A 23,233-nucleotide genomic window follows, 5' to 3' on the forward strand; every position below is an offset into this window, starting at 1 on the left:
TTTTAATCATGTATGCAGCCATATTGACTGTGTTTTTCCTCTGATAGTTCGAGATGCTGACAGGCTCTCTGCCGTTTCAAGGGAAGGACCGCAAAGAAACTATGAATCTGATCCTGAAGTGAGTAAAATCAGTGTGCAGGGAGGACTGTACACACGTTCCTGTTGTCTCATACTGTCGCTGTGCCCTGGGTGCAGTAATTAAAGCTCTATGCCGTATGTCCCCCCCCACCCCTGTGTTTCAGGGCGCGCCTAGGGATGCCTCAGTTCCTCAGCGCCGAAGCCCAGTCTCTGCTCAGGGCTTTGTTCAAGAGGAACCCTGCCAACAGACTGGGTTAGTATTTCTGCAACACGGTTTTCACCAAAGGCAGAATTTCTGACACAGTTTGAGGAAAGGGTTATTTCAGATCTGTTTTTTTGCCGTCGCTTGAAGCTGCTAAAATCCGCCTGTGTGCTTGTAGGATCGTGTGCTGATGGCGCGGAGGAGATAAAGCGACACGGTTTCTTCTCCACCATAGACTGGAATGTGAGTGCCGCGTCTCCTCAGGAACCTTTTTTAAGTTGCGCATCGGGTCGCAGGTGGTGCTCAAAACATCAGCTGGTATGTGAGAGGTAACGACAAAATGTCCCATCCTTCTCAGAAACTCTTCCGAAGAGAAGTAAAGCCCCCGTTCAGGCCGGCTGTGGCCCGTCCGGACGACACTTTCTACTTCGACTCCGAGTTCACCTCCCGCACGCCCAAAGGTGAGAGCCCGGCTACAGAAACGCGGCGCCGCAGTCGGTGACGTCATCCATCTTGTCTCTACGGCGCCTGAATTTGTGATCGTGTTGCAGACTCCCCTGGTGTGCCCCCCAGTGCCGGAGCTCATCAGCTGTTCAGAGGCTTCAGCTTTGTTGCATCGACCATGTTGGAGGAGGAAGGTTTGGCAGAGCCCCCGCAGCCCCCGCCGCACCCCGTGGTCCAGGTCAGCTGTCAGTAGTTAAAAGCATATTTCTGCTGCTGTGAGTGCGAACATTGTGCAACACTGTGAGAGAAACTGTAGGAAAGAATGAGTGAAAAGTAAGCGTGGTCTAAAAGTAAGGTTCCTCCATGGGGCTGCCATCACGCCTGCAGATCAGTTCTGCCCCAGATAGACACGACAGAAATAAACATCTGTATATTTTACCTGAAAAAAAAAACTCAATCTCTGCAGCTAAAAAACAGAGGAAGGAAAATCCTCCCCGATTCCATGGACTCAGGGACTAAACGGGGGGGCTGCTTACATGTGTGTCAGCCTTAAAAGTACATTCCTCTTTGTCTCTTAGTTAAACCGTCACAATGAAGTTTAAGGCAAACAAGTGTTAAATCATTTTACAAAACCTTTTGGTATGATCCCAAAAGGCTTCCATGGTTCTTATGCAGTCTGGAACAGTATTACTTGAGATTAAAGTGTTTTCCAGGTTTGCTTAATTGTGTAAAAAGAAAATATAGCATGAAACAAAATTTAGTATTTTTCTAGACTTTAATTTCCATCCATCCATGGAATCTGTTGTGCACCTCTGTACAACAACAAATCTTCGCAATCCTCTGTCCTAAAAAGCGTTTTTTTTTTTACTGTAATTGACATTTTTTTTGTCGCAGTAAAATGAAACCTAGTAGCATAAATCTGTATTGAAAACATAGGAAGTCAGCAATTCAATTCAGATAATTCCTCCTTAATTCAAAAACAGCTTTTGTCACTTTATTCGCTTGAGAAAACCAGCCCCAGCCCTTGATTTTGTGATGTTATGTCTCAATCACAAACCTCAGTGTATTTTATTAGAATTTTATGCAATTGAGCCATTAGTGCATTATTGTGAAGTTAAAGGAAAACTATGCATGATTTTTTATATATATTTTTCTGTAAAATACAGCATTTTTTGATTTGGTTTTGTTCCTGTCCAATTAATCAGTGCTTTGTAGATTTTGCTGCTAATCAGGTACTGTTGTTTTGCTGTTTTAATAACGATGTTTAAAACCATGCTGCTTACATGCAGAATAAAGAACAAAAGTGAAAAATCTTTACATTATGCTTATCCCTCATAAATACTCATTAACTGCTGGCAGTAGATCCAGAGCAGCAGCTGGAGTTGCTGCAAAAAAATCCATCAATGTCATCCGCCGTCGGCTCTGTCAGCCTGTCACTCCTCCGCCGTTCTTCAAGCTTCAACTCTCTCTCTCTCTGCAGCAGCTGCACGGAAAAAACCTTCTGTTCAGTGACGGGTACATCCTCAAGGAGGACATTGGCATGGGCTCCTTCTCTGTCTGTAAGCGATGCATCCACAAAACCACCAACACCGAGTACGCTGTCAAGGTACGAATAGACACAAGAAGAAAAAAAAATAAATGTTATTTGATGGAAAACAGCTGCGGGACTTTTTCCTGTTTTTGTTGTGCTTCAGCTTCAGACTAGAATAGAGAAATGGGATGAAAATGAGTCTATATGTTGATGATAAACTATTTATGTCAATGTTTTTTTGTTTTTTTTTCCCAGGTTATTGACAAGACTAGCACAGATCCCTCGGAGGAAATTGAGATTCTGCTGAGATATGGGCAGCACCCTAACATCATAACGCTGAAGGATGTGAGTCCACATCAACACCTGGCCGGTTATTTTAAGTAGAGGCCGTTTGGGTTTGTGACGCGTTGTTTCTGTTTCAGGTGTACGACAACGGGAAGCAGGTGTTCATGGTGACGGAGCTGATGCGCGGAGGAGAGCTGCTCGATCGCATCCTGAAGCAGAAGTTCTTCTCAGAGCGGGAGGCCAGCGCCGTGCTGCACACCATCACGAAGACCGTGGAGTACCTGCACTCACAGGGGGTGAGCACACACACGACCGCTGGTGCCACAGGACAGCCGCAATGAGTTTTAAATCAGTTTTGCTTAAAAAAAAAAAAAAAAAAAAAAAAAGGGAGGTGGGCTTTCCAATTCCTTCATGCCAAATTGGAGTTTGAATCTGAAGAAATCTGGTGTAAAATCTAACAAAAATGTATGATAGTCTACAGGAGCTGGTCATATAATTGGACAGCAATTTCATTAAAAAAAGTGAAACTTGTAGATTATATTGATTCATCGCACACAGACTGATATATTTCATGTGTTTATTTCTTTAAATTTTTACGATTAGAACTGACAACTAATGAATACCCCAAATTCAGTATCACAGAAAATAAGAATCTTGTGAAAAGGTCCAATATTGAAAACACCTGGTGCCACACTGTAATCTACGGAGCCCGGGAGAACTCACTTTAAGTGATATTTTTTTTCAGGTCGTGATAATTTGTGAGCACGTTTCTTTTAATTGAGTCCTCGAATTAATAAAACTTATTCGAGCACACGTTTTAATTATTCGTGGGTGCGTTTTGGTAGATCGAGATCTCGAATATACTATAATGTGCTCATGTTTACATGTGTCAAGACAATATTGAGTGCACGTTTTACATATTGTGGCCACGTTTAGGTAGATCGTGCACACAATGTTCTATAACCATGTTCACTAAATTGTGCGCTCATTTTACTATGCTTAAAATGAGAGCTCAATTTAGTCAAATGAGCTCACATTCTCTCAACATGCAAAACATTTTGCGATGATCCCTCTAGGGCTCCGTAGTAATCTAATCTAAGACAATTCAGGGGTTCCCAAAGTGGGGGTCGCGAGATAATTTGATGCTGACATGCTAAAAAGATTTAGTATTTAACTGCACTTTTTTGTTATGAGGTTATGACTCTTTTCTTGTAGTTTTACAACTTTATGCTTGTAATTTTATGACTTTATTCTCACAATTTCAAAAACAAAAAAAAAGGCGTGTGGGGAAGGCGAAGGGAAGGAAAAGATGTGGTAGATTGTGAAACAAAACCCATTAAAATGTGTTGGAGATTCCCAAAGAGTGGACTGCAGCTGGATCAGAGCTTCAGAACCACCAGACAGACGTCTGCAGGTCCTGGTTCAGCTGCAGCGTTCCTGGTGTCAACCACTCTGGAACAAGAGACGGCGTCAGAAGCGTCTCGCCTGGACTGAAGACAAAAAGGACTGGACTGCTGCTGAGTCGTCCACAGTTATGTTCTCTGATGAAAGTAAATTTAGCTTTTCTGTGGAAATCAAGGTCCCAGAGTCTGGAGCAGGAGAGGAGAGGCACAGAATCCACGTTGCTGAGGTCCAGTGGAAAGTTTCCACAGTCAGTGATGGTTTGGGTGCCGTGTCATCTGCTGGTGTTGGTCCACTGTGTTTTCTGAGGTCAAAGGTCAACGCAGCCGTCTACCAGGAGGTTTTAGAGCACTTCATGCTCCCTGCTGCTGACCAACTTTATGGAGATGCAGATTTCAGTTTCCAACAGGACTTGGCACCTGCACACAGCACCAAAGCTACCAGTACCTGGTCTAAGGACCATGGTGTCCCCGTTCTTAGTTGGCCAGCAAACTCGCCTGACTTTAACTCCACAGAAAATCTATGAGGTGTTGTGAAGAGGAAGATGCGATACACCAGACTTAACAATGCAGAAGAGCTGAAGGCCACAATCAGAGCAACCTGGGCTCTCAGAACACCTGAGCAGCGCCACAGACTGATGGACTCCATGCCACGCCGCATTGCTGCAGTAATCCAGGGAAAAGGAGCCCCAACTAAGTACTGAGCTGTACATGCTCATACTTTACATGGTAATACTGTTGAGTTGCCCAACATTTCAGGAAATCCTCTTTTTATGTTGGTCTTAAGTAATATTGAAATTTTCTGAAGTGGCCCGTGTACTGATCCAGAATCAGTACAGGGGCCACATATGGGCCCCGGGCCGCACTTTGGACACGCCTGCCGTAAACCATAACCATTGAAATGAACATAGATGCTTGAAATGTGTCAATCTGTGTGTAATAAACCGATATACATCGTCTGTTTTACTCTTCAAACTAAATCACTGAAATAAATAAGGTTTTTGATGACACTCTTCTGTGGAGTCGTACCTAGAATGTAACAGTCTGCTGCTCTCTGCTCTCCAGGTTGTGCACAGAGACCTAAAGCCCAGCAACATCCTCTACGTCGACGAATCGGGAAATCCCGAGTCCATCCGGATCTGCGACTTCGGCTTTGCCAAGCAGCTGCGCGCCAACAACGGCCTGCTCATGACGCCCTGCTACACGGCAAACTTCGTAGCTCCTGAGGTGAGCGGGCCCCAAAGGGGGAAAATGTTGCGCTTCCAATGACGATGTCTAAATTTGTAACGCGTAACAACGTGGGCTCGCAGGTGTTGAAGCGTCAGGGCTACGACGAAGGATGTGACATCTGGAGTCTGGGGGTCTTGCTGTACACCATGCTGGCCGGGTGAGTGCCCAGGCGTCTCCGTGTGTCCTTTCCTGTCGTAGCTCTTTTTATTCACTCTGTCCCGTTATCTCACTGCCACCAGTTTCACTCCATTCGCCAACGGGCCTGAGGACACGCCCAACGAGATTCTGAACAGGATAGGGAACGGTAGCTTCAGCCTGAACGGAGGAAACTGGGACACCGTGTCCGACGCTGCCAAGGTAGAGCTCCGAACCTTTGCTTAAAGTTTCCCTCGCATGTTTCTTCTTTGGTGTGCATTCTCCCATCCATAATGCGTTGGTTCTTCTAGGACCTCGTGTCCAAGATGCTTCATGTGGACCCCCATCAGAGACTGACCGCTAAGCAGGTCCTCAGACACCCCTGGATTGTCCAGAGGGACAAGCTACCCAACAGCCAGCTCCCTCACCAGGACCCCAAACTGGTCAAGGTAACGCAGCTCAGTCGATTTTCTACACGTAATGCTGCTCTGTTTTCTGAAGCAGATGCTTCTTTTCTCGGTCGGCACGCTCTCAGTCCTTGGAAATGCAAAATTTTTCACAACCTGGACAGTTCCCAGCTGGTTGTTGGTGTCGGGGGACTTCTTGACCAATCTCGGTTTCGTTCCAAGGGAAACGTTTGGGTGAGATAGTTGAGACTTGGAAATAATTCGATGTTCCACCAGGACAGGGATCTAGAAAGAGGTGACTAACATTAAGCTGCTGAAAATGCTCTGAAAAATACCTCACAGAGAATCTGATTAATATCAGGAAAGCGACCAGTGTCGATAAGTTCTTCTAAAGTTCTTCTAAAAAGAGTGGCGGACGCTTGCTGAAGGTTACAGAAAGCGCGTTACTGCAGTGCAACTTTCTAAGGGACACATTCAGTAACATTCAGGCCACTGATGAGTGGATCTCGCCCGTTTTGGAGAACCGTCTGTCTCCCACTGGGGACAATTCTAGACTTGGATTAGGCTTTATTCCCACATTTAGAACAAAACAACTGGACTTTTTTTCCGAGGTTTGAAGACGTTTCGCTTCCCATTCAGAAAGCCGTCTCAATTCAAATGTCTGGAGTAGTGTGGAGTTCCAAGCTTTATATTATTACCCAAGCAAATGCCTTGATATGGCTTAGATAACATGCAAATTAAACCGAACCCTTTGCAATGGGGTGGACCAGTTTTTTTGTGTTTGTTTTTTACTTTTTTTGGAATGATCATGACCTGAATGACTGAGAATCTTCACCAGCACACATTTAGAACCATAGTAATCTCTCTGCTGTTGCGTTTTAGGGGGCGATGGCAGCCACCTACTCCGCCCTGAAGAACTCCCAGCCCACTCCAGAACTCAAACCCATCGAGAGCTCCTTCCTCGCCCAGCGGCGCGTCAAGAAGCTGCCCTCCACCTCCCTGTAGCGACTCACAAAGTAACGAAAGCAGCCATCCCGCTGAATGGAGCCCAATTTCTTTTCTTTCTTTTTTTTTTTTCTTTGAAAAACCACAACTTTCTGGCTTCCAAACCAACCCAGTCAGCTTACTGTGGGACGTAGCGTCCAGCCGCCAAAACCAGCCAAGGAACACTGACTGTGGTCCTGCCCTCATCCTGTGACATCACATGTTATCCTGCTCTCCCTATCGTCCTCCATGTGTGGGCTCGTCAGCTGCTGGCAGCCCGTTGGCTTGGAACAGCGAAAGATCACGACGGCAGACGAGAGCCATGAGGACACGGCAGAGGGATGCGTGTGGGTGGGTGGGGGGGGGGGGGTGCAGGGTGGTTTATGACGTACGTTTGCATGGCCAGCGACAGAGCGGACGCAGCCGTGCTTTTGGTAGTGACGATGAAAGTTTTCTCTCCTGATCATTGCTGTAATTAGTTCCTGCTGCACGCTTGTCTGTCGGCCTGTTCAGTTGTCTGTCCGTTTTTTTTCTTCTTCTGTTGTTTTCAAAGCTTTATATTCCTGGTTGTGCTGCCAAATCGATGTGTGCCGACAGCACAAAGCCACTGTATTGTCCTGCTGCTGTAAAACGTATTTTTCTTTCTCTTCGAAGAGCAGAATTAGGATGATTATTAAAGATATTTGGGGCTCTGGTACAACCAGAACATTGTGGATTCTGGGAAATGTTGTTTTTTTTGTTGGGTTGATATCAATCTAAACTTTATTTGCTCTACTGTGTGTGTGTGTGTGTGTCTGTGTGTGTGTGCGTGTGAGAGCGTGTGTGTGTTGCATGACTTGCAGTGTGTATGTGTCGGGTCTGTGTGCAGAGTCACGTGCATGGTGATGTGAAGATGTCATGTGGCTTCTTTGTTTCGCTGCATTCTCTTTCTCTGCTTGGTTAAAAAAAAAAAAAAGTCTGTTTTGAGATGTCTACTATTTTTATGACTGTAAAACTAGTGAAATAGTTGGCTTTCTGTGAAAGAAAATCAGCCCAAGGAACAGTGTGGCATGTTGAAATCTGTTCAATGCTTTGGTTTCTTGTTTATTCCACTGTGTTTCTTGGATTATGCATATTGAAAGCTGTTTATTGTGTTGGCTGCTTTTGTTGTTGTTGTTTTTTTTTCTTTTTGTCTCAAGAAACTTAAAATTGATTTGAAATCGTGAAAGACATGCTGAGTTAATCGTAGCCTGAGGATGTGTTGGCCTACAGGTCTCTTCTTATGTTGTAAGAATGTAAAGGGACACTTACTTACTTACTTATTTACTGCTGTCCTGATTTAACTTGAGCACTCAAACACAACTGGCTGATAATGCCACATGGACCTTCCCTCATCTCTTTTTTTTTTCTATCATATTTCAGTTTAAGTAATTCATTTGGGGATTTTTAGTTACATTGGATCAGTAATCTTCTCTAGCTCTTTCCTAAATCACTTCCTGAAGTAGGTCGTGCTCTCAGCTCAGTGCCTAGGCCTGCAGGTGAGACAGTCTTGTGTTAAAATAGGACTTAAAAAGGACAGACCTGTAAGGCTGAATAAACAAAGAACAAGCTGTCTTACCTCGAAAGGGATCAAAGCTCTATTGTAGTTCTTTTTTTGGTGGCAAAAAGCTCCCTTTTTTGACTGATGGCATTATGGGAAGATGTTATTGTATGATAAAGATGAAGATTTTTATATCTTATAATATTAAAACCAGAGTTGCTATGACAAAATGACTTGTTTCTTTTTTTATTTTATCCTATTTTACACACAAAGCTTAAGATGTCTTATTTGTATTAAACCTTTTGTTATACAGATAATCACATTTTACAAGAGAGGGCTGTTTAAAAGAAAAGAAAATGTTTCCATTAGTGCAAACTGCATCTGATCCCCCATGCAGGTCTATGCGCCCCAGATTTTTATTTCTGAAAAGTTAAAAAATTGTATTATCCTCCTCCTTTGCAATTCTCCACTGCTTTTCTGTGGTTTTATGGCCTAAAATCCCAAATGAATGCACTATAAAGTTTGTGGTTGTAATGTGAAGAAAGCCAAGAGGTACTTCTGCATGGCACTGTAATTAAACCGTAATGATTTATATAATTTTACGTCCTATTTTACAACACAGACACTGTTAGTTTTGAAATGAGCTATAACATGTTTTTGCTTTGAGGCCTCTGAGGATGCATCAGTTTTCTGAGGAGGAAAAAGGGTGAGCCGGGTGTGTTACCACGGATGACCACTGGGGGGAGACAGAAGGCAGGATGTTTTGCACGCTTGTGCTCAGAAGCACCAAGTTTGACGCATTCCGATCATACAGCGTTTCCATTAACTGAACCCGCAGTGACGTTTTATCAGCCTGGGTACCTTTTAGTTTTGGGGCTCAGTGGGATGAGAAATCATCATAAAATCTCAGAGATGTGGGTTTGATTCCACTTTCCTCCTTCCGCCTGTCGATGTGCCTCTGGGCAAGGGGCGTCAGTTTTCATTTTCATTGGAAGTGCAGCTTCTCAATCTTCTTTCCTCCCAAGCCTAAGAGTTCCAGCTCATTTTCCCACCTGCATGTCTCTGTGTGCACAGCAGCAGCTCCTTACATAACTTGCATCAGACTAACTGCCGCGGAGGCACCTATGGCCTTCTGAAATCATTAGTGCCGAGCAGACGTACAACAGCATTTCATGAGATAAATGCCTCTGGTTGTCCTCAGACGCCAATGCTCGCTTTATATGCCTCCACTGGGCTCTGCTCTCTGTGAACTGACGTCATTGTGCCAGTAACTCTCAGCGCAATGAATAAACCTCCAGCTCTTTCACGGCTGCTCACACTCCTGCGTGTGCAGCACTGACTCAGTCAGCCTGCTGCAGGAAACTGATATTGATCGAAAGGGCAGTGGAAGAGAAACGCCATTGTTTGTCTGCCATCTCAGGATGAACAGGAAAGTGGTGCTGGTTGTTTTTTTTCCCCCCTTGTCTCCTCTGTTTATCGTTGCTGTCTTCATCAGGTTCTGTAACAGTGGGAGTGAGTGGGTGGATGTCAGAGTGGATGCTTGTCTGATATAAGCTGTTGAAGGGACACTGCAGGACCACATCACGTTGTTTCAGCTGATTTTAGTTATGGCTGCTGCACACAAAACTAAATATTAATGCTTTAGCACACAATTATCAGTTATAGCCTTGGCAAGTGTTACCCATAATTCATTTTTGCTTGCGCATGAATACGATCTTACTTATATAGGACTGAGAGGACAACACATGTCATCTCAAGGCACTTTCCAAAGCCAAATTCAATCAGATTATACAGATTGGTGAGAAAGTTTCCTCTCTAAGGAAACCCAGCAGGTTGCATCAAGTCTCTCCAAGCAGCATTCACTCCTCCTGAAAGAGCGTAGAGCCACAGTGGACAGTCGTCTGCATTGTTGATGGCTTTGCAGCAATCCCTCATACTGAGCATGCATGAAGCGACAGTGGAGAGGAAAACTCCCCTTTAACAGGGAGGAAAAACCTCCAGCAGAACCAGAACCAGGCTCAGTGTGAACGCTCATCGGCCTCGACCCGCTGGGGCTTAGAGAAGACAGAGCAGAGACACAGAAAGAACAGAGGCACTGATCCAGGAGTACTTTCTATGTTGGAGAGATTAATGGCAGAAGATCTTTTCCTCAGAATAGGCGTCACAGCTAAACAGAACGCCAGGCCAGATGTAGCTACTATGAAGAGAAAAAAAGAGAGAACATAAAGTTAAAATGAACAAGCTGTATAACTAAAGCTAAACTTCTAATACTTTGTGATACCAGGCAGTGTCACTGCAGCACCTAGATGCATGAGATATATAACAAGTTGCATGCTACAGTATTTAATGCATATGAGAAGTGTAACATTGGAGACTAGGGAGAGGAAAATAGTATTGTATGATTACCAATGGCTACAAGAGCTAGGTGCAGAAACATGCCTGTTTGCTAAAATACTGTTTTGTTTCCACTTGAACCTCATTGTTGCTCATTATTGTGTTTAAGCTGTTTAAGGAGGTCTTTTAGTTTTGCCTTTTCAAAACCATCTTGTTCTAAAGCAGGGCTGTCAAACCCATTTCTATATCGGCCACTTTGGCATTATGCAGTCATTAAAAGGGCCGGTTGCACCTGTATAGATGATACTTTTGATTTCATAATCTCATTCCAGTTCACATAAAAAGGTAAAAAAAAATAAAAATAATCAGAGTTACACAAAAGTAGCACCCTTTGGCCCAATTTACACAGTTTATCTGCAAAACAAAACGTTTATATTGGGGTGAGTTACACTTTAAACTCATCATTCTGCGTCACATTTTGTCTTTATGGACATTGTTGGGTTGTTTTAATGTGTTGTGGGAAAACTGACCTAGTGGCAGGATGCTGTTACTACACACACACACAAAAAAAAATTATCCACAGGAGGCACAGTTTTAACCACTTTATACAATTTATAAGGATACATAGGCCCGTTTACACTACACTTTTTTAACCGAGCCGAGGCGAGACCAGTCTGAGCTTGGATCAGTTAACCAAGCCGAGACGACCGTTTACACACCACGCTATCCCGGTTCCTTGGTTGCTCCTCGCCTCCTAGTGACGATCTGCGGTACTGCTGCTCTCTGGGATTGAAGGCGGGACCGAGCAAATCAAAATGGCGGCACCCGTAACATTCAGGATGTTATGGTTCGACAGAGTCGGCTTTTGGGACGTGGATGAGACAAACAAACGTCTAATAAGGATTTACACATGCAGGAAACATCAACAGACGCTGAGGTTCATCACACTGCTAAGGAGAATCATCTCTGGAAATCGTGTGGCACGGTAAGGAAGCTAGTATTATTATGAATGTCTGAAATTTGTCTGAATGGATTGTGAATCGGGACGTGCAGCCAGACACGCCGGAAAAACCGCGGACAGTCAGCTGACTATAAGGGGATGACACGGTCTGCTCATGCGCTCTTTATCAGAAAACCGGGCCAGAAAAAAAAAACAGTCCGAGACATACTCAGGAACTGGTTTGCAGTTAGCGCGGTCCGGTTATGTTTAGCGCGGTCCGGTTCAGTTTGCTGACCATTTACACACAAGAGTTATCTCGGTTACCGAGCTCGGACTGGTCTCAGCTCGGTTAAAAAAGTGTAGTGTAAACGGGCCTTATGCCTTTGTTGGCTCTTGAGGGCCTGAGAAATTTCCTTGACGGGCCAGATGTGGCCCGCAGGCCTTGAGTTTGACACATGTGCTCTAAAGGGTTAGAGACAAGACTAGTGAGTCTTATTTTTGCACATATGCACCTTCCATTGCAACAAGTATTAATATACCTTAAAAATGTGGACAGTTTGTCACAAACACAAACTTCAATGTATCTGATCAAAAAATATAGAGTAAAATAGAGGGGAAATAAATTATTCTTTAAAAAAAACCTCTACAAATAAAGATCTATGCTGTGCATTTGTGTTCACCCTCAGAGTCAGTGCTTTGTAGGACCAGATCCAGACAGAGGTTTCGCCCTCTGTCTGGATCTTTGCAGAGGCTCAGTTAGACAGGACATGATAACATTTGAACAAACATTTTTTTTTTTTTTATTTTGTCACAGATTCTTGATTTGATTGTAGTCTGTACTTTGACTAGAACCTCCTAACACATGAATATCCATTAAAAGGGGTCCTCTAGAGTTGGTTTTGATGTTTTCCCGCTCCAATACGCCTTAATCAGATAAACGGTTCATTAGTAGACCGTTTGAATCAACTGTGTCAGAGCAGAGAAACATCTAAAGCCTCCCACTGCTGAGCTAATCCATTCTATTGTAGCTCTGGCTGTATGTTTACGGTCATTTTCCTGCTATAAGGTGAACATCTGCCCAAGTCTTTCACAACCTCTAACAGCTTTTCATCCAGGATTTCCCTTTATTTAGCTCCATCCATCCTCCTATCAGCTCTTACCAGCTTAATGCTTCCTCCATCATGTACCACCCTGGAAGCGTTTTATTCAGGCAGATGTGTAGTCTCAATTCATTTATTACCACATGTACCATTTTGCATGCAGGCTAAATCATGTTTGCTGTGTCCTCTACATGACTTGTGTGAAACTGCACACTCATTTCTTATGGTTTTACTCGGACAATGACTTTCTCCTTCCCACTTTTCCATAACGGCCAGATTTGTGGAGGGACTAACTAACAAACGGACCATTCATAAACTCTTCTACTTGAGGTGTGGATTTCTGCGGCTCCCCCAGAGATAACATGGGTCTCCAAATAACATGAAAATATAAGAAAACCATGTATGATGTTCCTTCCACTTGATGATTCCTAACAAACTACATTGGCATCTCCAGTTGTATTGTGATAAAATATGAAAAAGCATTGGGTATGAATATTTTGGTAGGTTCTGTATCTATAATAAGTTCATATTACAAAGTTTATCTGATCTCTATATTTCTGCATCAGCTAAATATTTCTTCTGATCCTCTTCCCTGAAGATCTCTTCCTTACTTATCCTGCGGATTATGTAACAGCCTCAGTACAAGATTGCTAAGTAGATCTCTGCTGTGCATTTCTGATGTTTAATATGGACGTCGGAGAAGAAAAAAAATAAACGGAGAAGGACCAGATAATGCAAAGGCTCCCAAATGCCCTCGGTCGTCCACACGTGCATGCTCAAAATACAAACACATGACAGATTAAAGTAATCTGGAACAGAGGGTTCAGTTTGACGAGTGCAGGCTTTCATGGCAATTTTAGTCAGAAAGGGATAAATGGGAGATTTGTGGGGCAGCGTTGAAGATAATTGTAATTTTAGAAGGATTTGGCACATGGGAGTAATTTCCTGTGCTTTCTTGATGCATCCAGATGCTTGAACATCAAGATCTAGGTTTGCAGGAAAGGTGGTTTGTAATACAGATTTTTTTTGTTTGTTATTGTAGCAGGCGATGTGTTGTGTTAAACCACAATAATTTAACATCAGACGGGCCTCAGTTTCATAATGCATCAAAAATCTGAAGGAGGAAATTTATCACATCTAAAAAGGGAGAAATTTCTGTATTTGAAAAATGTGATCAGAAAGAGGCGGTAATACAAATTATACTAAAGTCAGTTTCTTAATGGCTTAAGACACACAGAAAACCTACAAAATAAATAGAATATTTTTTTTATTTCATCCATTCTACTCTACTATTACAGGGATAAATTGGAACGTTTTCTAAGAAAGAGAGATTTCGTGGTAATATCTATGGCTGGGCGATACGGACCAAAATTGTTGTCTCAGTATTTTTAGGTTGTATGCTGATACACGACATTTATCTTGATATGATTTTCTTGCCATAAAGTATTCATAAAAAGGCTTCTCTGAATCAAACCTTAATTCCAAATGTTTCACAGGCACAATTTTTAACAAACAGCTGTAGATAAATATGAGAAACCAATGAAAAAGAATCCATAAAAGTACCTGGAATACATAAAAGTACCATCTCGATATAAATGATATAGTCTCATTATATATCTCTTTTTAAAAAGATCTCCATATTTTTAGAAACTCGATATATTGTCCAGGCCTAGTAATATCTATACTGATCTAAGGTCTAACTTTTAACTAAAGTTTGCTGCTCTCTTGGTGCTAAAATAAATTTAATTTCACTGCCTAGAATCCTGAGCTTTAAAACCAAAGTAGAACAGCAAAACTCCAACTCTATGGCAACTTTGTCTGAACCGACTTGAGTTTCTGCTCCGAGATTCGGCTGGAGAGATAGTCAGCTTCAGGAACAACAGTTCTGGCTGGCTAGGAGGCCACGAAGAGCCTGGAAAGGTGTTGAAAAGTTATTTATCGCTACAAAATCTCAGAAGTTCGTTGGGTTGCTGCTGACTTGGCTCCATGTGGGTTACCAGGACTCAGCTGCTCAAAGGGAGGAGTCTCCATCAAAAGACTTTGGAAACTAACTTTTACACACCTAGAGGTAGTTTTACATTCAAGGTTTCAGACATCCTACTTAATAAATGGCAAGTTTAGATTCAGAGTTTAAAGAATTCAGCTATGTTTAAAGACATGATAAATCGCGGATTATTTGAATAAAAAAACTTCCCTGAATATCTAAATTAGCAAAACAAGAACACCCACATAACAAAAACTTTACCACATTAACATGCGTCTAGACAAGATAATTGTGTGCAGAACACTCAAAGCTCTAAAAACTTTACATTTTTAAGGTTGTGCAGCTAATTTTAAAAGTCATGTTGTAAAAGCAAAATCTGTCGAGCTCTATCTGGCATTGAGACATCAATTCCTATTGCCACATTGCTGGACAGGACAATGGGAAAAAAACAAAAACAAAAAAAAAAACAAGTGTTCTCTGCTTTATCTTCTACAAAAGGCATTTTTATTCAGAATTTTTGTCTTTTTTTTTTCTTTTTGATAAATGCTCCCTCTTCACTCTTGAGATCAGGGAAGCTAAAAGCAAGAGAGCAGCATCAGCTACGGCTAATGCAACTCCGATCATGGGATAAAAGCAAAGGGCTTACTCCATGAAGACACCGGCAGATGTGCACACCCACCCTTGACCTGCTAAAAGCTTCATCTGTTTCCCTTCGCCATGAAAGAAGACATTTATTGAAAACAGCCTCGGCTTAAAAGATAGTGGCGGCTCCCCTCTCCTCTCGGTCTGTTTGTGGATCTGAGTGAACTGGAGCTTTGTCTTAATACATCATCTCTGTCCTACAGCCTCAGAATCAGTCAATAGTTGTTTAGACTGAGAGGGTAAACCTAGCCTAGAGGAGAGAAAAGTGAAAAATGAACTCTGTCCAGATGACTAGATGAGCTACCACCTGATTTAAATCAGATTAAAAGCTGCTTCATATGAAATATCCTCAAGTTATATAAAGAAACAATTAAAATAGGGACTCTGGAGCACGTTTTAGTGAAAAATCCAACAGTGCAGAGGAGATCAAAAGTTAAGATGCACTAATAATTGACATAAATGTTGTATAAATTTGGGCTTTTAGAGATTATATTTTAGATGTTTTTGTCCCAGGGAGATATAATTAGATAACACGCAGCTTCGTTAAATTTTAAAAGCATGAATTGGGTGCTAAGGTTGGAATTTGTTGTATATTGCGATTTTTTTTTAACCACACAGGATCAAAAATAAACACACAAATTCAAACATATAAAGTTAAGCCAAAACCTTTTCACACAACTGTGGATGTTTGGAAAATAAGTCAGGCACCTCTCAAAAGCTAATAGGTCAATGTAAAAGCAGTATCAGGTTTGGAAAAAAAAAATGCATTTTTGTAAATATCTCTTATTTAGTTTTTTTTTATGCGTGATGAGATTTCATCTTCCTAACATTTAGCTCCCTCCTCATCAGATTCAAGTTGTGACTGGGCTACTCTTTAAGATTAATATTAATTCCAGTCAGAAGAAACATGTTGGTGAAATTAAAAGATGAATTAAAATCTAAATCTAACAGAGATATAAACTATTTTGGCTTGACTGCACACAAATCCCCATAAATCTTTTGGTCCCTTTAAGAAACCATTTAATTTTGTCGCCAGCAGTAAACAGCTAAATACTTCTGTTAGTCTATAAATCCCTAAATGGCTTAGCACCTAAATACATCACAGACTTGTTATCAGGGCATCAACCCTCCAGACCACTCAGGTCTTCTGGCTCCAGCCTGCTCTGCAGAACCAGAACCAGAACCAGAACCAAACATGGAGAAGCAGCATTTAGTTCCTATGCTCCACTGATCTGGAACCAACTTCCAGAAAACTGTAAAAGTGCTGAAAGCCTGAGTTCCTTTCTTTAAATCAAGATTAAAAACACATTTGTTTAGGATTACCTTTCACTGTTCTAGTTAAACTGTTTTACTGAAACATCATTAGTTCAACTTTGTAGTCCAGCTGTTTTTAATTTTTGCTTTTAGTTTCTATTTTTCCATGTTTTATTTTGTTTCTACATTTTATTCCAACTTGCTTTTATTCAGTTTTTATTTTCCTATAATTTTAATCATGTAAAGCACTTTGCATTGTCTTTGTAGTGAAATATGTTATACAAATAAATTTGCCCTGCCTTGCCTTGCTTGCCTTGGAATAGGCATATTCCACAGATTTTCCAATGGTTGAGTTTGGATAAATGAAAAGAAATAATGGAGGCAATCAGATTCTTTTCTGACTAAATCTTGTTTTAAATTCTGTTTGTTGACCTTTAGATTTATTTTAGATTTATTCACAATCCTGTAACGAAAGGAAAACCGCTCTGCGTCAAGCAGGAGGAAATGTGACGGAGAAGTAGTGGCAATGAGCTGTAATGGTGTGCAGCCAAGTGATTAAGGGAGATGTAAAGTGGAGCATCACCCTCCCTCCCTCCCTCCCTGCGGGTTCATGTAGAGACCGTGTTGCTATGGGCGGCCATGCGGGTAAGAGAGACGACAGCGGAAACGCCACCTGGTGTGCAGGATGGCAGCGGAGAGGCTGAGAGAACTGATGGGAAACGACAAAATGTCAGAAAGAGACTAAGACCTGAACCTCTGGAAGCAGAGCCCAGCATGATGACAGAGTCAGATGGAGGACACGACGGCCTGCCAGCATCAGCAGCGAGGAGGTGGACTGGCCAATCACCGGCTGACATGCTCATAAACCCGGGAGCCAATGAAACGCCAGCAGGTGCCCTCCCCAGCACAACAGCTCGGATGCTGTGACTGCACAACCCGAGCCCGGATGTCTTATTAATGAATGGAGCAGAGCCTGGGCTGCATCACTCCGCCTGGCTGCTCTTGCGTCTGAAACGGGAGGATGGAGAGGAGAATCAGCAGCAGCAGCAGCAGCAGCAAAGATGGAGGGGAAAGTGAAGCAGGGGCTGTGAGTGGAGGACAGACAAACACAGAGAGCCATGACGAGGGCTCGGCTGAGGACGTGACGGCAGCCTTTAAAGGTACGGACTCGCATCCCGACGTCCACCAGCCGGATTCGTCCTCCCCGTCGTCATCTTCCTCCCCTCTTCCTCAGCTAGCCATGCCTCCCTCTGCGTCCGCTTCGGCTCTCCTGGCCTTGGCTTCTCCGGCAACCAGGCGCTCCATCTCCATGGGAGACTTCCGGAGGGTGACGGGGGCCCTCCTGGCCGGCTCCGATCCCCCGTCCACGTCCGCCACGGCCCCCTCCTCCAAGCTGGTCACCCCCAGCTCCAGCATGGAGTTCGAGGCGGCTCGCCGGCGCCTGCTGGAGGTCGAGGAGCGACAGCGGGTCATCAGGGAGATGGAGCGGCGGCTGGAGGAGCTCAGGGAGATGTTCGTGAGCTCTGAGCAGCAGGTGGTGGTCCACGGGGAGCTGGTGTCACGGATTACCAGCGCAGCCCAGCAGGGCGAGCTGTACGTGGCGGAGACAACCCAGCGGGTGAAGAAGGGCCTGAAGTTTAAGAAACATCGACCCACCATCGTCTTCTCCTCCATGCTCGGGCTGCGCACCTGCCTCCCCTGGCCTGTGAAGCTCAAATAGGGCACCAGATGCTTGCATTTCATCCATGACTTTAGAAATGTGCTTTACATAAATAAGAGGGGGTGTGGGGTGTGTGTGTGTGGGATGGACCACCATCCTTTAGCTCTCAGTGACGTGGCTGCTCTCCAGTTACAACCTTACTGCTCTTGTGTCCTGAGGCTGGTCCTTCAGGGCGTAGAGTGCCTACAAAGATCACAGAGGCCGGCGAGGAGCTTCCGATTCAGCAGATTTCTGGGAAAATATTCACCCTGGCAAAGAAAACTGAGCCGGCACCAGTGCATTGTGTACAGAACCCCACCGCGTCCCGGTTCCTCTCACATATATTCTTTGCTGCTCGCAGTCAGTGCTTTGCTTCTGAGAAACATGATCCGGTCAAATCCACGGTGCACGGATGAGTCAGGTGATGTGGGAGGAGAGGCTCAGCCTATGTCTGTGTCTTATCAACAGCTCCTCTGCACTTTAGCTAACTTCTGCAGCAGCGAGGAGGCTTACGTAAGCTCTCTGAAGACGCAGGCACGCACTGGGCAACCTGCCTCTGCAGCTCGTTAAGGGCAAAGTGAAGGGCAGGAAGGTAAGACGAGAGGTCTGTTTCTGGACTGCTGCGCTTGTAATGTAAAATCAATGCAGAACTATGCAGAAATAGAAAACATAACTGTGGGGGGATGATCGGAAAATGTGCCTTGGCTTCTCTTAGACTGCTCACCCACTACCATGACAGCGTTCACAATAGACGGTATGCGGTAAGAAATTCAGGCTGGGACACTTTCCACCTTTGGCCTCTTTTTATCCTAGCACCACTCATCCCTCCATCCTAAATGCTCTTCCACAAAAAATGTCGAATGTATCCAACTACGTAACTCTGGTACAGTTTTAGTTAAAGAAATGATAAACATCAAGTTCACAATTATTATATTTAATACTCCTTCTGGTGATGGGGGATTAAATATTGGTTATCCATGCATGCATCAGCTTGTAAATCTTAGCTATGCTGTCTCTATTTGCTGATTGTGTCCTAATGAACAATAAGAAGATATTAAAGAGCTGCAAGTTAGCTCCTTACAACGCAAATGTAACTTTAGATGTACAAAGACGTAACTAATATGGAACTATAGTGGTAAAAGAAGGTTCGGCCAATTTAGTGAAGTGTTCATTTGCATCATTTTGCAGCTTTGTCTGCTAAGCACAACCCATTTGTCAGACATATGAGATTGCTATAATTTTACTTTTATTCATTTTAATCACCATGTATGTTGTCTTTGGATTAATAGTGATTAAGTGACTCTTGCATTCTGCTCCTTTCTTGAATGAAATGCATGTTCGTGCACAGGTATTACATCAGGGACATCTAATTTGGGCATTTACTCATGGTCTAAAAATCACTATTCGTCAGGGTAAAAATGCATGTAAAGATATGTGAGTGCAGTGCACAACAGCTAAAGACAGGGGACCTCTGCCACAACACAATGCCTGATGGTGCTTTATTGTATATTTACTCAGAAATTGGCTAAACGAAGAACCGAGGAGTCAGGCTGTGTAACAGGGAGACACAATAATTGATTGTATAATCGCTTTCAGCACATTATTAATTCAGTTTCTTTTTGCTTGCTTGCACAGATCTAATGGATGTATCAGAAACATCCGCTTAGGTCTTTTTGTAAAGAATGAGGAAGACACGATGCATCTTCTATGAGACCAGGTTGCCTGTGTTAGACAAAATGCAGTTGGAACAGATGCGAAGACTCACTGCCAGAGTTTAAAAATGTAAGACGGTTAACTACAGCAGGAGCTTTTGACCTGAAGGGCTTAAAAATAAAGTTTATCTGTGTTGCTTGGAAACACTTAAAGGGGTACTCTACCAAATAGCTATCAAACACTTAATTCACTCTGTGGCTCTCAGACAAGTACCACCTCAAGCTATCCAAGTATTTCCATACTGACTGACATTTTAAATCATTATTCATCCATCCATCCTAACCTGACCAGCCACACTGACTCACTGGGAGAAAATTAAGAACGTATATGTGGGTACACCATGCATCCTCAGATTTTTTAGAGAAAAGCGGCAAAAATCGTTCACTGGAGAGTTTGTTTGAGTACATGACAAGTGACATGGACAACAAATGTAGTTATCTGAGTGGTTCTAAGCTGTTCACACCGACCCTGGTAGCCCTGCCTTTGAAATCGGGTTCTACCAGCTCCTTTGCAGACTGATACTTTGTTTTATGCAGCGTAAGTCAGTATGGCTGGCCAAGCTACCTTCAATCCATTTATCTATCCATCCATCCATTGCCGTCTGCTTATCTGATATAGGATTGTGGGGACACCATTCTGGGCGACCCAGAGGGGTTCCCAGGTGAAAAGGGTGAGATATATAGTCCCTCCAGCGAGTTCTGTGTCCTTCCTCCCTGTGGGTTGTGCCAGGAGCACCTCCAGAGAGCTTCCTGTGGCCATCTTCTGGAGGAAGCTCATTTCAGCTGCTTGTATCCGGGATCTTGTTCTTTCGATCATGATCCAGACCTCATGGCCGTAGGTGCAGACGGACCAGAAAATCAAGAGCTTTGCTTTTCTGGTTCAGCACAACACACCGGAGCAAATGTAGCTCCAATGCGTCTGTCCATCTCCCATTCCATCCTCCCATCACTCAGGAACTTTTAAGCTTTCAATTTTAAAACATTATTACAACAGAATTTATAAAAATAAAAAAACGTGTTACGTTTTCTCATGAATACAACAAAAAGTGAAAATAAATGTATTGGTACTGCATCCCAGCCAGCATGTGTATGTGTGCCCCATGTGGGTTTCACTCTGGCTGGAAAGGTACAACCAGTGTCCGAAATTAACTTCCTGATTCACTGGCCAAGCTGGCCGGTAGATGTAAAAATCAACCGGCCAGGCATATTTTATACCGGCTAAAATATTAATTCTGACTGACTTCTGCTAAATATCTCCCCACAATCCCGCTACGTAATTAGCCTGAGCTAAATGCTAGCCGTTAGCAAACGGACATGACGTTGCTGTCGTTCTTGCGTCGCATGTGCGAGTGTTTGCGTACGTTTAGCAGAGGAACATAACGAAGCATCCACCCAAATGATGACTGAAAAACACAACTTATTTGGTGAACGGAAAATTTACTCACATTTAGTATCTGGCAAGTGTTAATTTTGTGGGACATATTGTTCTACCCAGTTCCTAGTCAACTAGCTTGTCATTAAACACAGCAGGAAGACTATCCCTCGGGTTTTTCAACGTGCAAATTAAACATGATTGATTTGGGACAGGTGCCATTCACAGATCTATGTTCCAACTTCAGAGGTACATAATTAGTCCTTTTTTAGTTTGTACAGGGAGTTATCCAAATATCACCCACATATTCTCCACTGTACTTCACATTTAAAAGGAGTTTAAGATAAACTTCATATTTTAATTCGTTAATTACTTGATCATTTAACCAGCGACTGATTGACACAAAAACTTAAGTTTTTTAAATTTACCAGTGGTACTTGTCCCACAGTTTGATAACTGTGGTTCTAACTATCGTGTAAATTTGCTGGAGTGCCTCTTTTTTTCAAAGAAACTTACAAACTTACAAACCAAAAATTTATTTTGTGCAACTTATAGCCACAACCTCTTTCTCCTTGAATGTTAATGAGCGCTATCTAGCTAAGCATTCTATATGCCCAAGGTAAAAAAAAAAAAAAATTAAACAAAACAGCTTCCTGTCTTTGTGCACATCAGTGACTTAGCAATTTGTAGAATGGTTTTATTTAATAAAAGGGTCTTAAAAGCCTCAGACATGTATTTGTGCTCCTGTATATAGCGCTATTGTACACAAAGTCTGCCAGACTTGCTGTTTAGGATATTTCTGTACTGGCATTAAAAGAGAACATGACACTAATAAAAGGTGACAGCTTGCCAACATTCACATATGGGGCCCATATGGGTAGAAAACTGACTGAATAATGGGTCAGTATGATAATGGGTGATATGATGCTTAGTTGTGTTGCATACAGGACAACTGAATAAATATTGGGACCTATTCTTAGATAAGAATAGTTTTTATCAATACTTTTATGAGACCCATTGAAGAACTATATGGGGGGGGGGGGGAGGGGGCATTTGGTCTCTCTGGGTTTAATACTAGCAGCCTATTATGAGGTCAGGCTCACTTAGTACACATTCAGTCTGTGTAAAGCTCATATGGGGCCCACATTCACATGATGGCCGGGAACTATTGCTATTTTTATTTTTATCTGGGCAGGAGAAAATCACTGTCATCCTTTGCTGTGGCAAAGCACTTTTTGTTTTCTGAATGGAAAAAAAAAAAAAATGACCCAAAGATCTCTGGGCCCACATGCAGAATGAATGTAATGTTGATTGTTAGGTGTTTCTGTACTTTTTTCCGAACACCGATTATCCAATATTTCTCAGTTTGAATCCGTGGCTGGCATTGTGGGAGGACACTTTTCCTCAATTAATTTTAAACATTTAATTTGATGAATTTTAAAACTGTCACGGCAGCCGTAGTTCACTTAGCCCTTTACTGACACCGACGCTGGCTAGCCACAGGCTCAAAACCACCTCTATGATGTTTAGCACTTGAATGTTTTAATAATTCATGTTTGCTTATGCACATCAGTGATTTATTGTTTTGTTTGATGAGGAATTCTAATGAGATGAGAACTCTGCTTTGGTTACATGACATCCTAATGTGAAAAAGATGTTCTATGTTTCGAAGACATGGTGGATTTGGGTGGAGAGTTGTTATTTTTTTTTATCTCAGTTATTATTGTCAGTGCAGTGAGTACAATTAGTTCAGACCTTGATGTCTGTTTGAGAAGAATATGCTTTATGCTAAAGAATTAATAAATATTCTGCTTTGCGTTTCGTATGCAGCCACATATTTCAGCACAAAGCTACACAATTATTACAAGGCTCTACTCAAGCTCATCCTTTGTGAGATTATTTGTTGGTAAAATGCTCTGATTTATTAATAAATGGACTAAATTACTTGAATGTTGTGGAGATTATTTTCTCTTGTATCAGA

The 23,233-nt window shown here is 42.7% G+C and overlaps 2 protein-coding genes across 5 annotated transcripts in view; both read left to right on the top strand.

Moving 5' to 3' along the window:
• Window positions 1-8,445, top strand: part of rps6ka1 (ribosomal protein S6 kinase a, polypeptide 1) — a 79,020-nt gene extending 70,575 nt beyond the window's left edge. For all 4 annotated transcript variants that reach the window (XM_012864541.3, XM_012864542.3, XM_036150385.1 and 1 more), the window contains 13 exons: window positions 48-118; window positions 243-331; window positions 459-523; window positions 639-741; window positions 832-962; window positions 2,205-2,330; window positions 2,511-2,600; window positions 2,678-2,836; window positions 5,006-5,167; window positions 5,251-5,327; window positions 5,410-5,527; window positions 5,617-5,754; window positions 6,595-8,445. In XM_012864541.3, coding sequence (XP_012719995.1) covers window positions 48-118; window positions 243-331; window positions 459-523; window positions 639-741; window positions 832-962; window positions 2,205-2,330; window positions 2,511-2,600; window positions 2,678-2,836; window positions 5,006-5,167; window positions 5,251-5,327; window positions 5,410-5,527; window positions 5,617-5,754; window positions 6,595-6,717 — 1,452 coding nt within the window. In that variant the 3' untranslated portion in view covers window positions 6,718-8,445. The remainder of the gene's footprint in view (window positions 1-47; window positions 119-242; window positions 332-458; window positions 524-638; window positions 742-831; window positions 963-2,204; window positions 2,331-2,510; window positions 2,601-2,677; window positions 2,837-5,005; window positions 5,168-5,250; window positions 5,328-5,409; window positions 5,528-5,616; window positions 5,755-6,594) is intronic.
• An 8,668-nt stretch (window positions 8,446-17,113) lies between these two features.
• On the top strand, window positions 17,114-20,716 carry LOC105927660. Its single transcript, XM_036150798.1, has one exon. The coding sequence runs from the start codon at window positions 17,491-17,493 to the stop codon at window positions 18,187-18,189; it is 699 nt and encodes a 232-aa protein (XP_036006691.1). The 5' UTR covers window positions 17,114-17,490; the 3' UTR covers window positions 18,190-20,716.
• Window positions 20,717-23,233: the final 2,517 nt, after the last annotated feature.

Source organism: Fundulus heteroclitus, chromosome 19, assembly GCF_011125445.2.
Source record: "Fundulus heteroclitus isolate FHET01 chromosome 19, MU-UCD_Fhet_4.1, whole genome shotgun sequence".
NCBI classification, from domain to species: domain Eukaryota; kingdom Metazoa; phylum Chordata; class Actinopteri; order Cyprinodontiformes; family Fundulidae; genus Fundulus; species Fundulus heteroclitus.

What these genes read in the sequence shown, in the direction of transcription:
- LOC105927660 (XM_036150798.1), top strand. Translation starts at nt 17,491, where the DNA reads ATGGAGAGGAGAATCAGCAGCAGCAGCAGCAGCAGCAAAGATGGAGGG.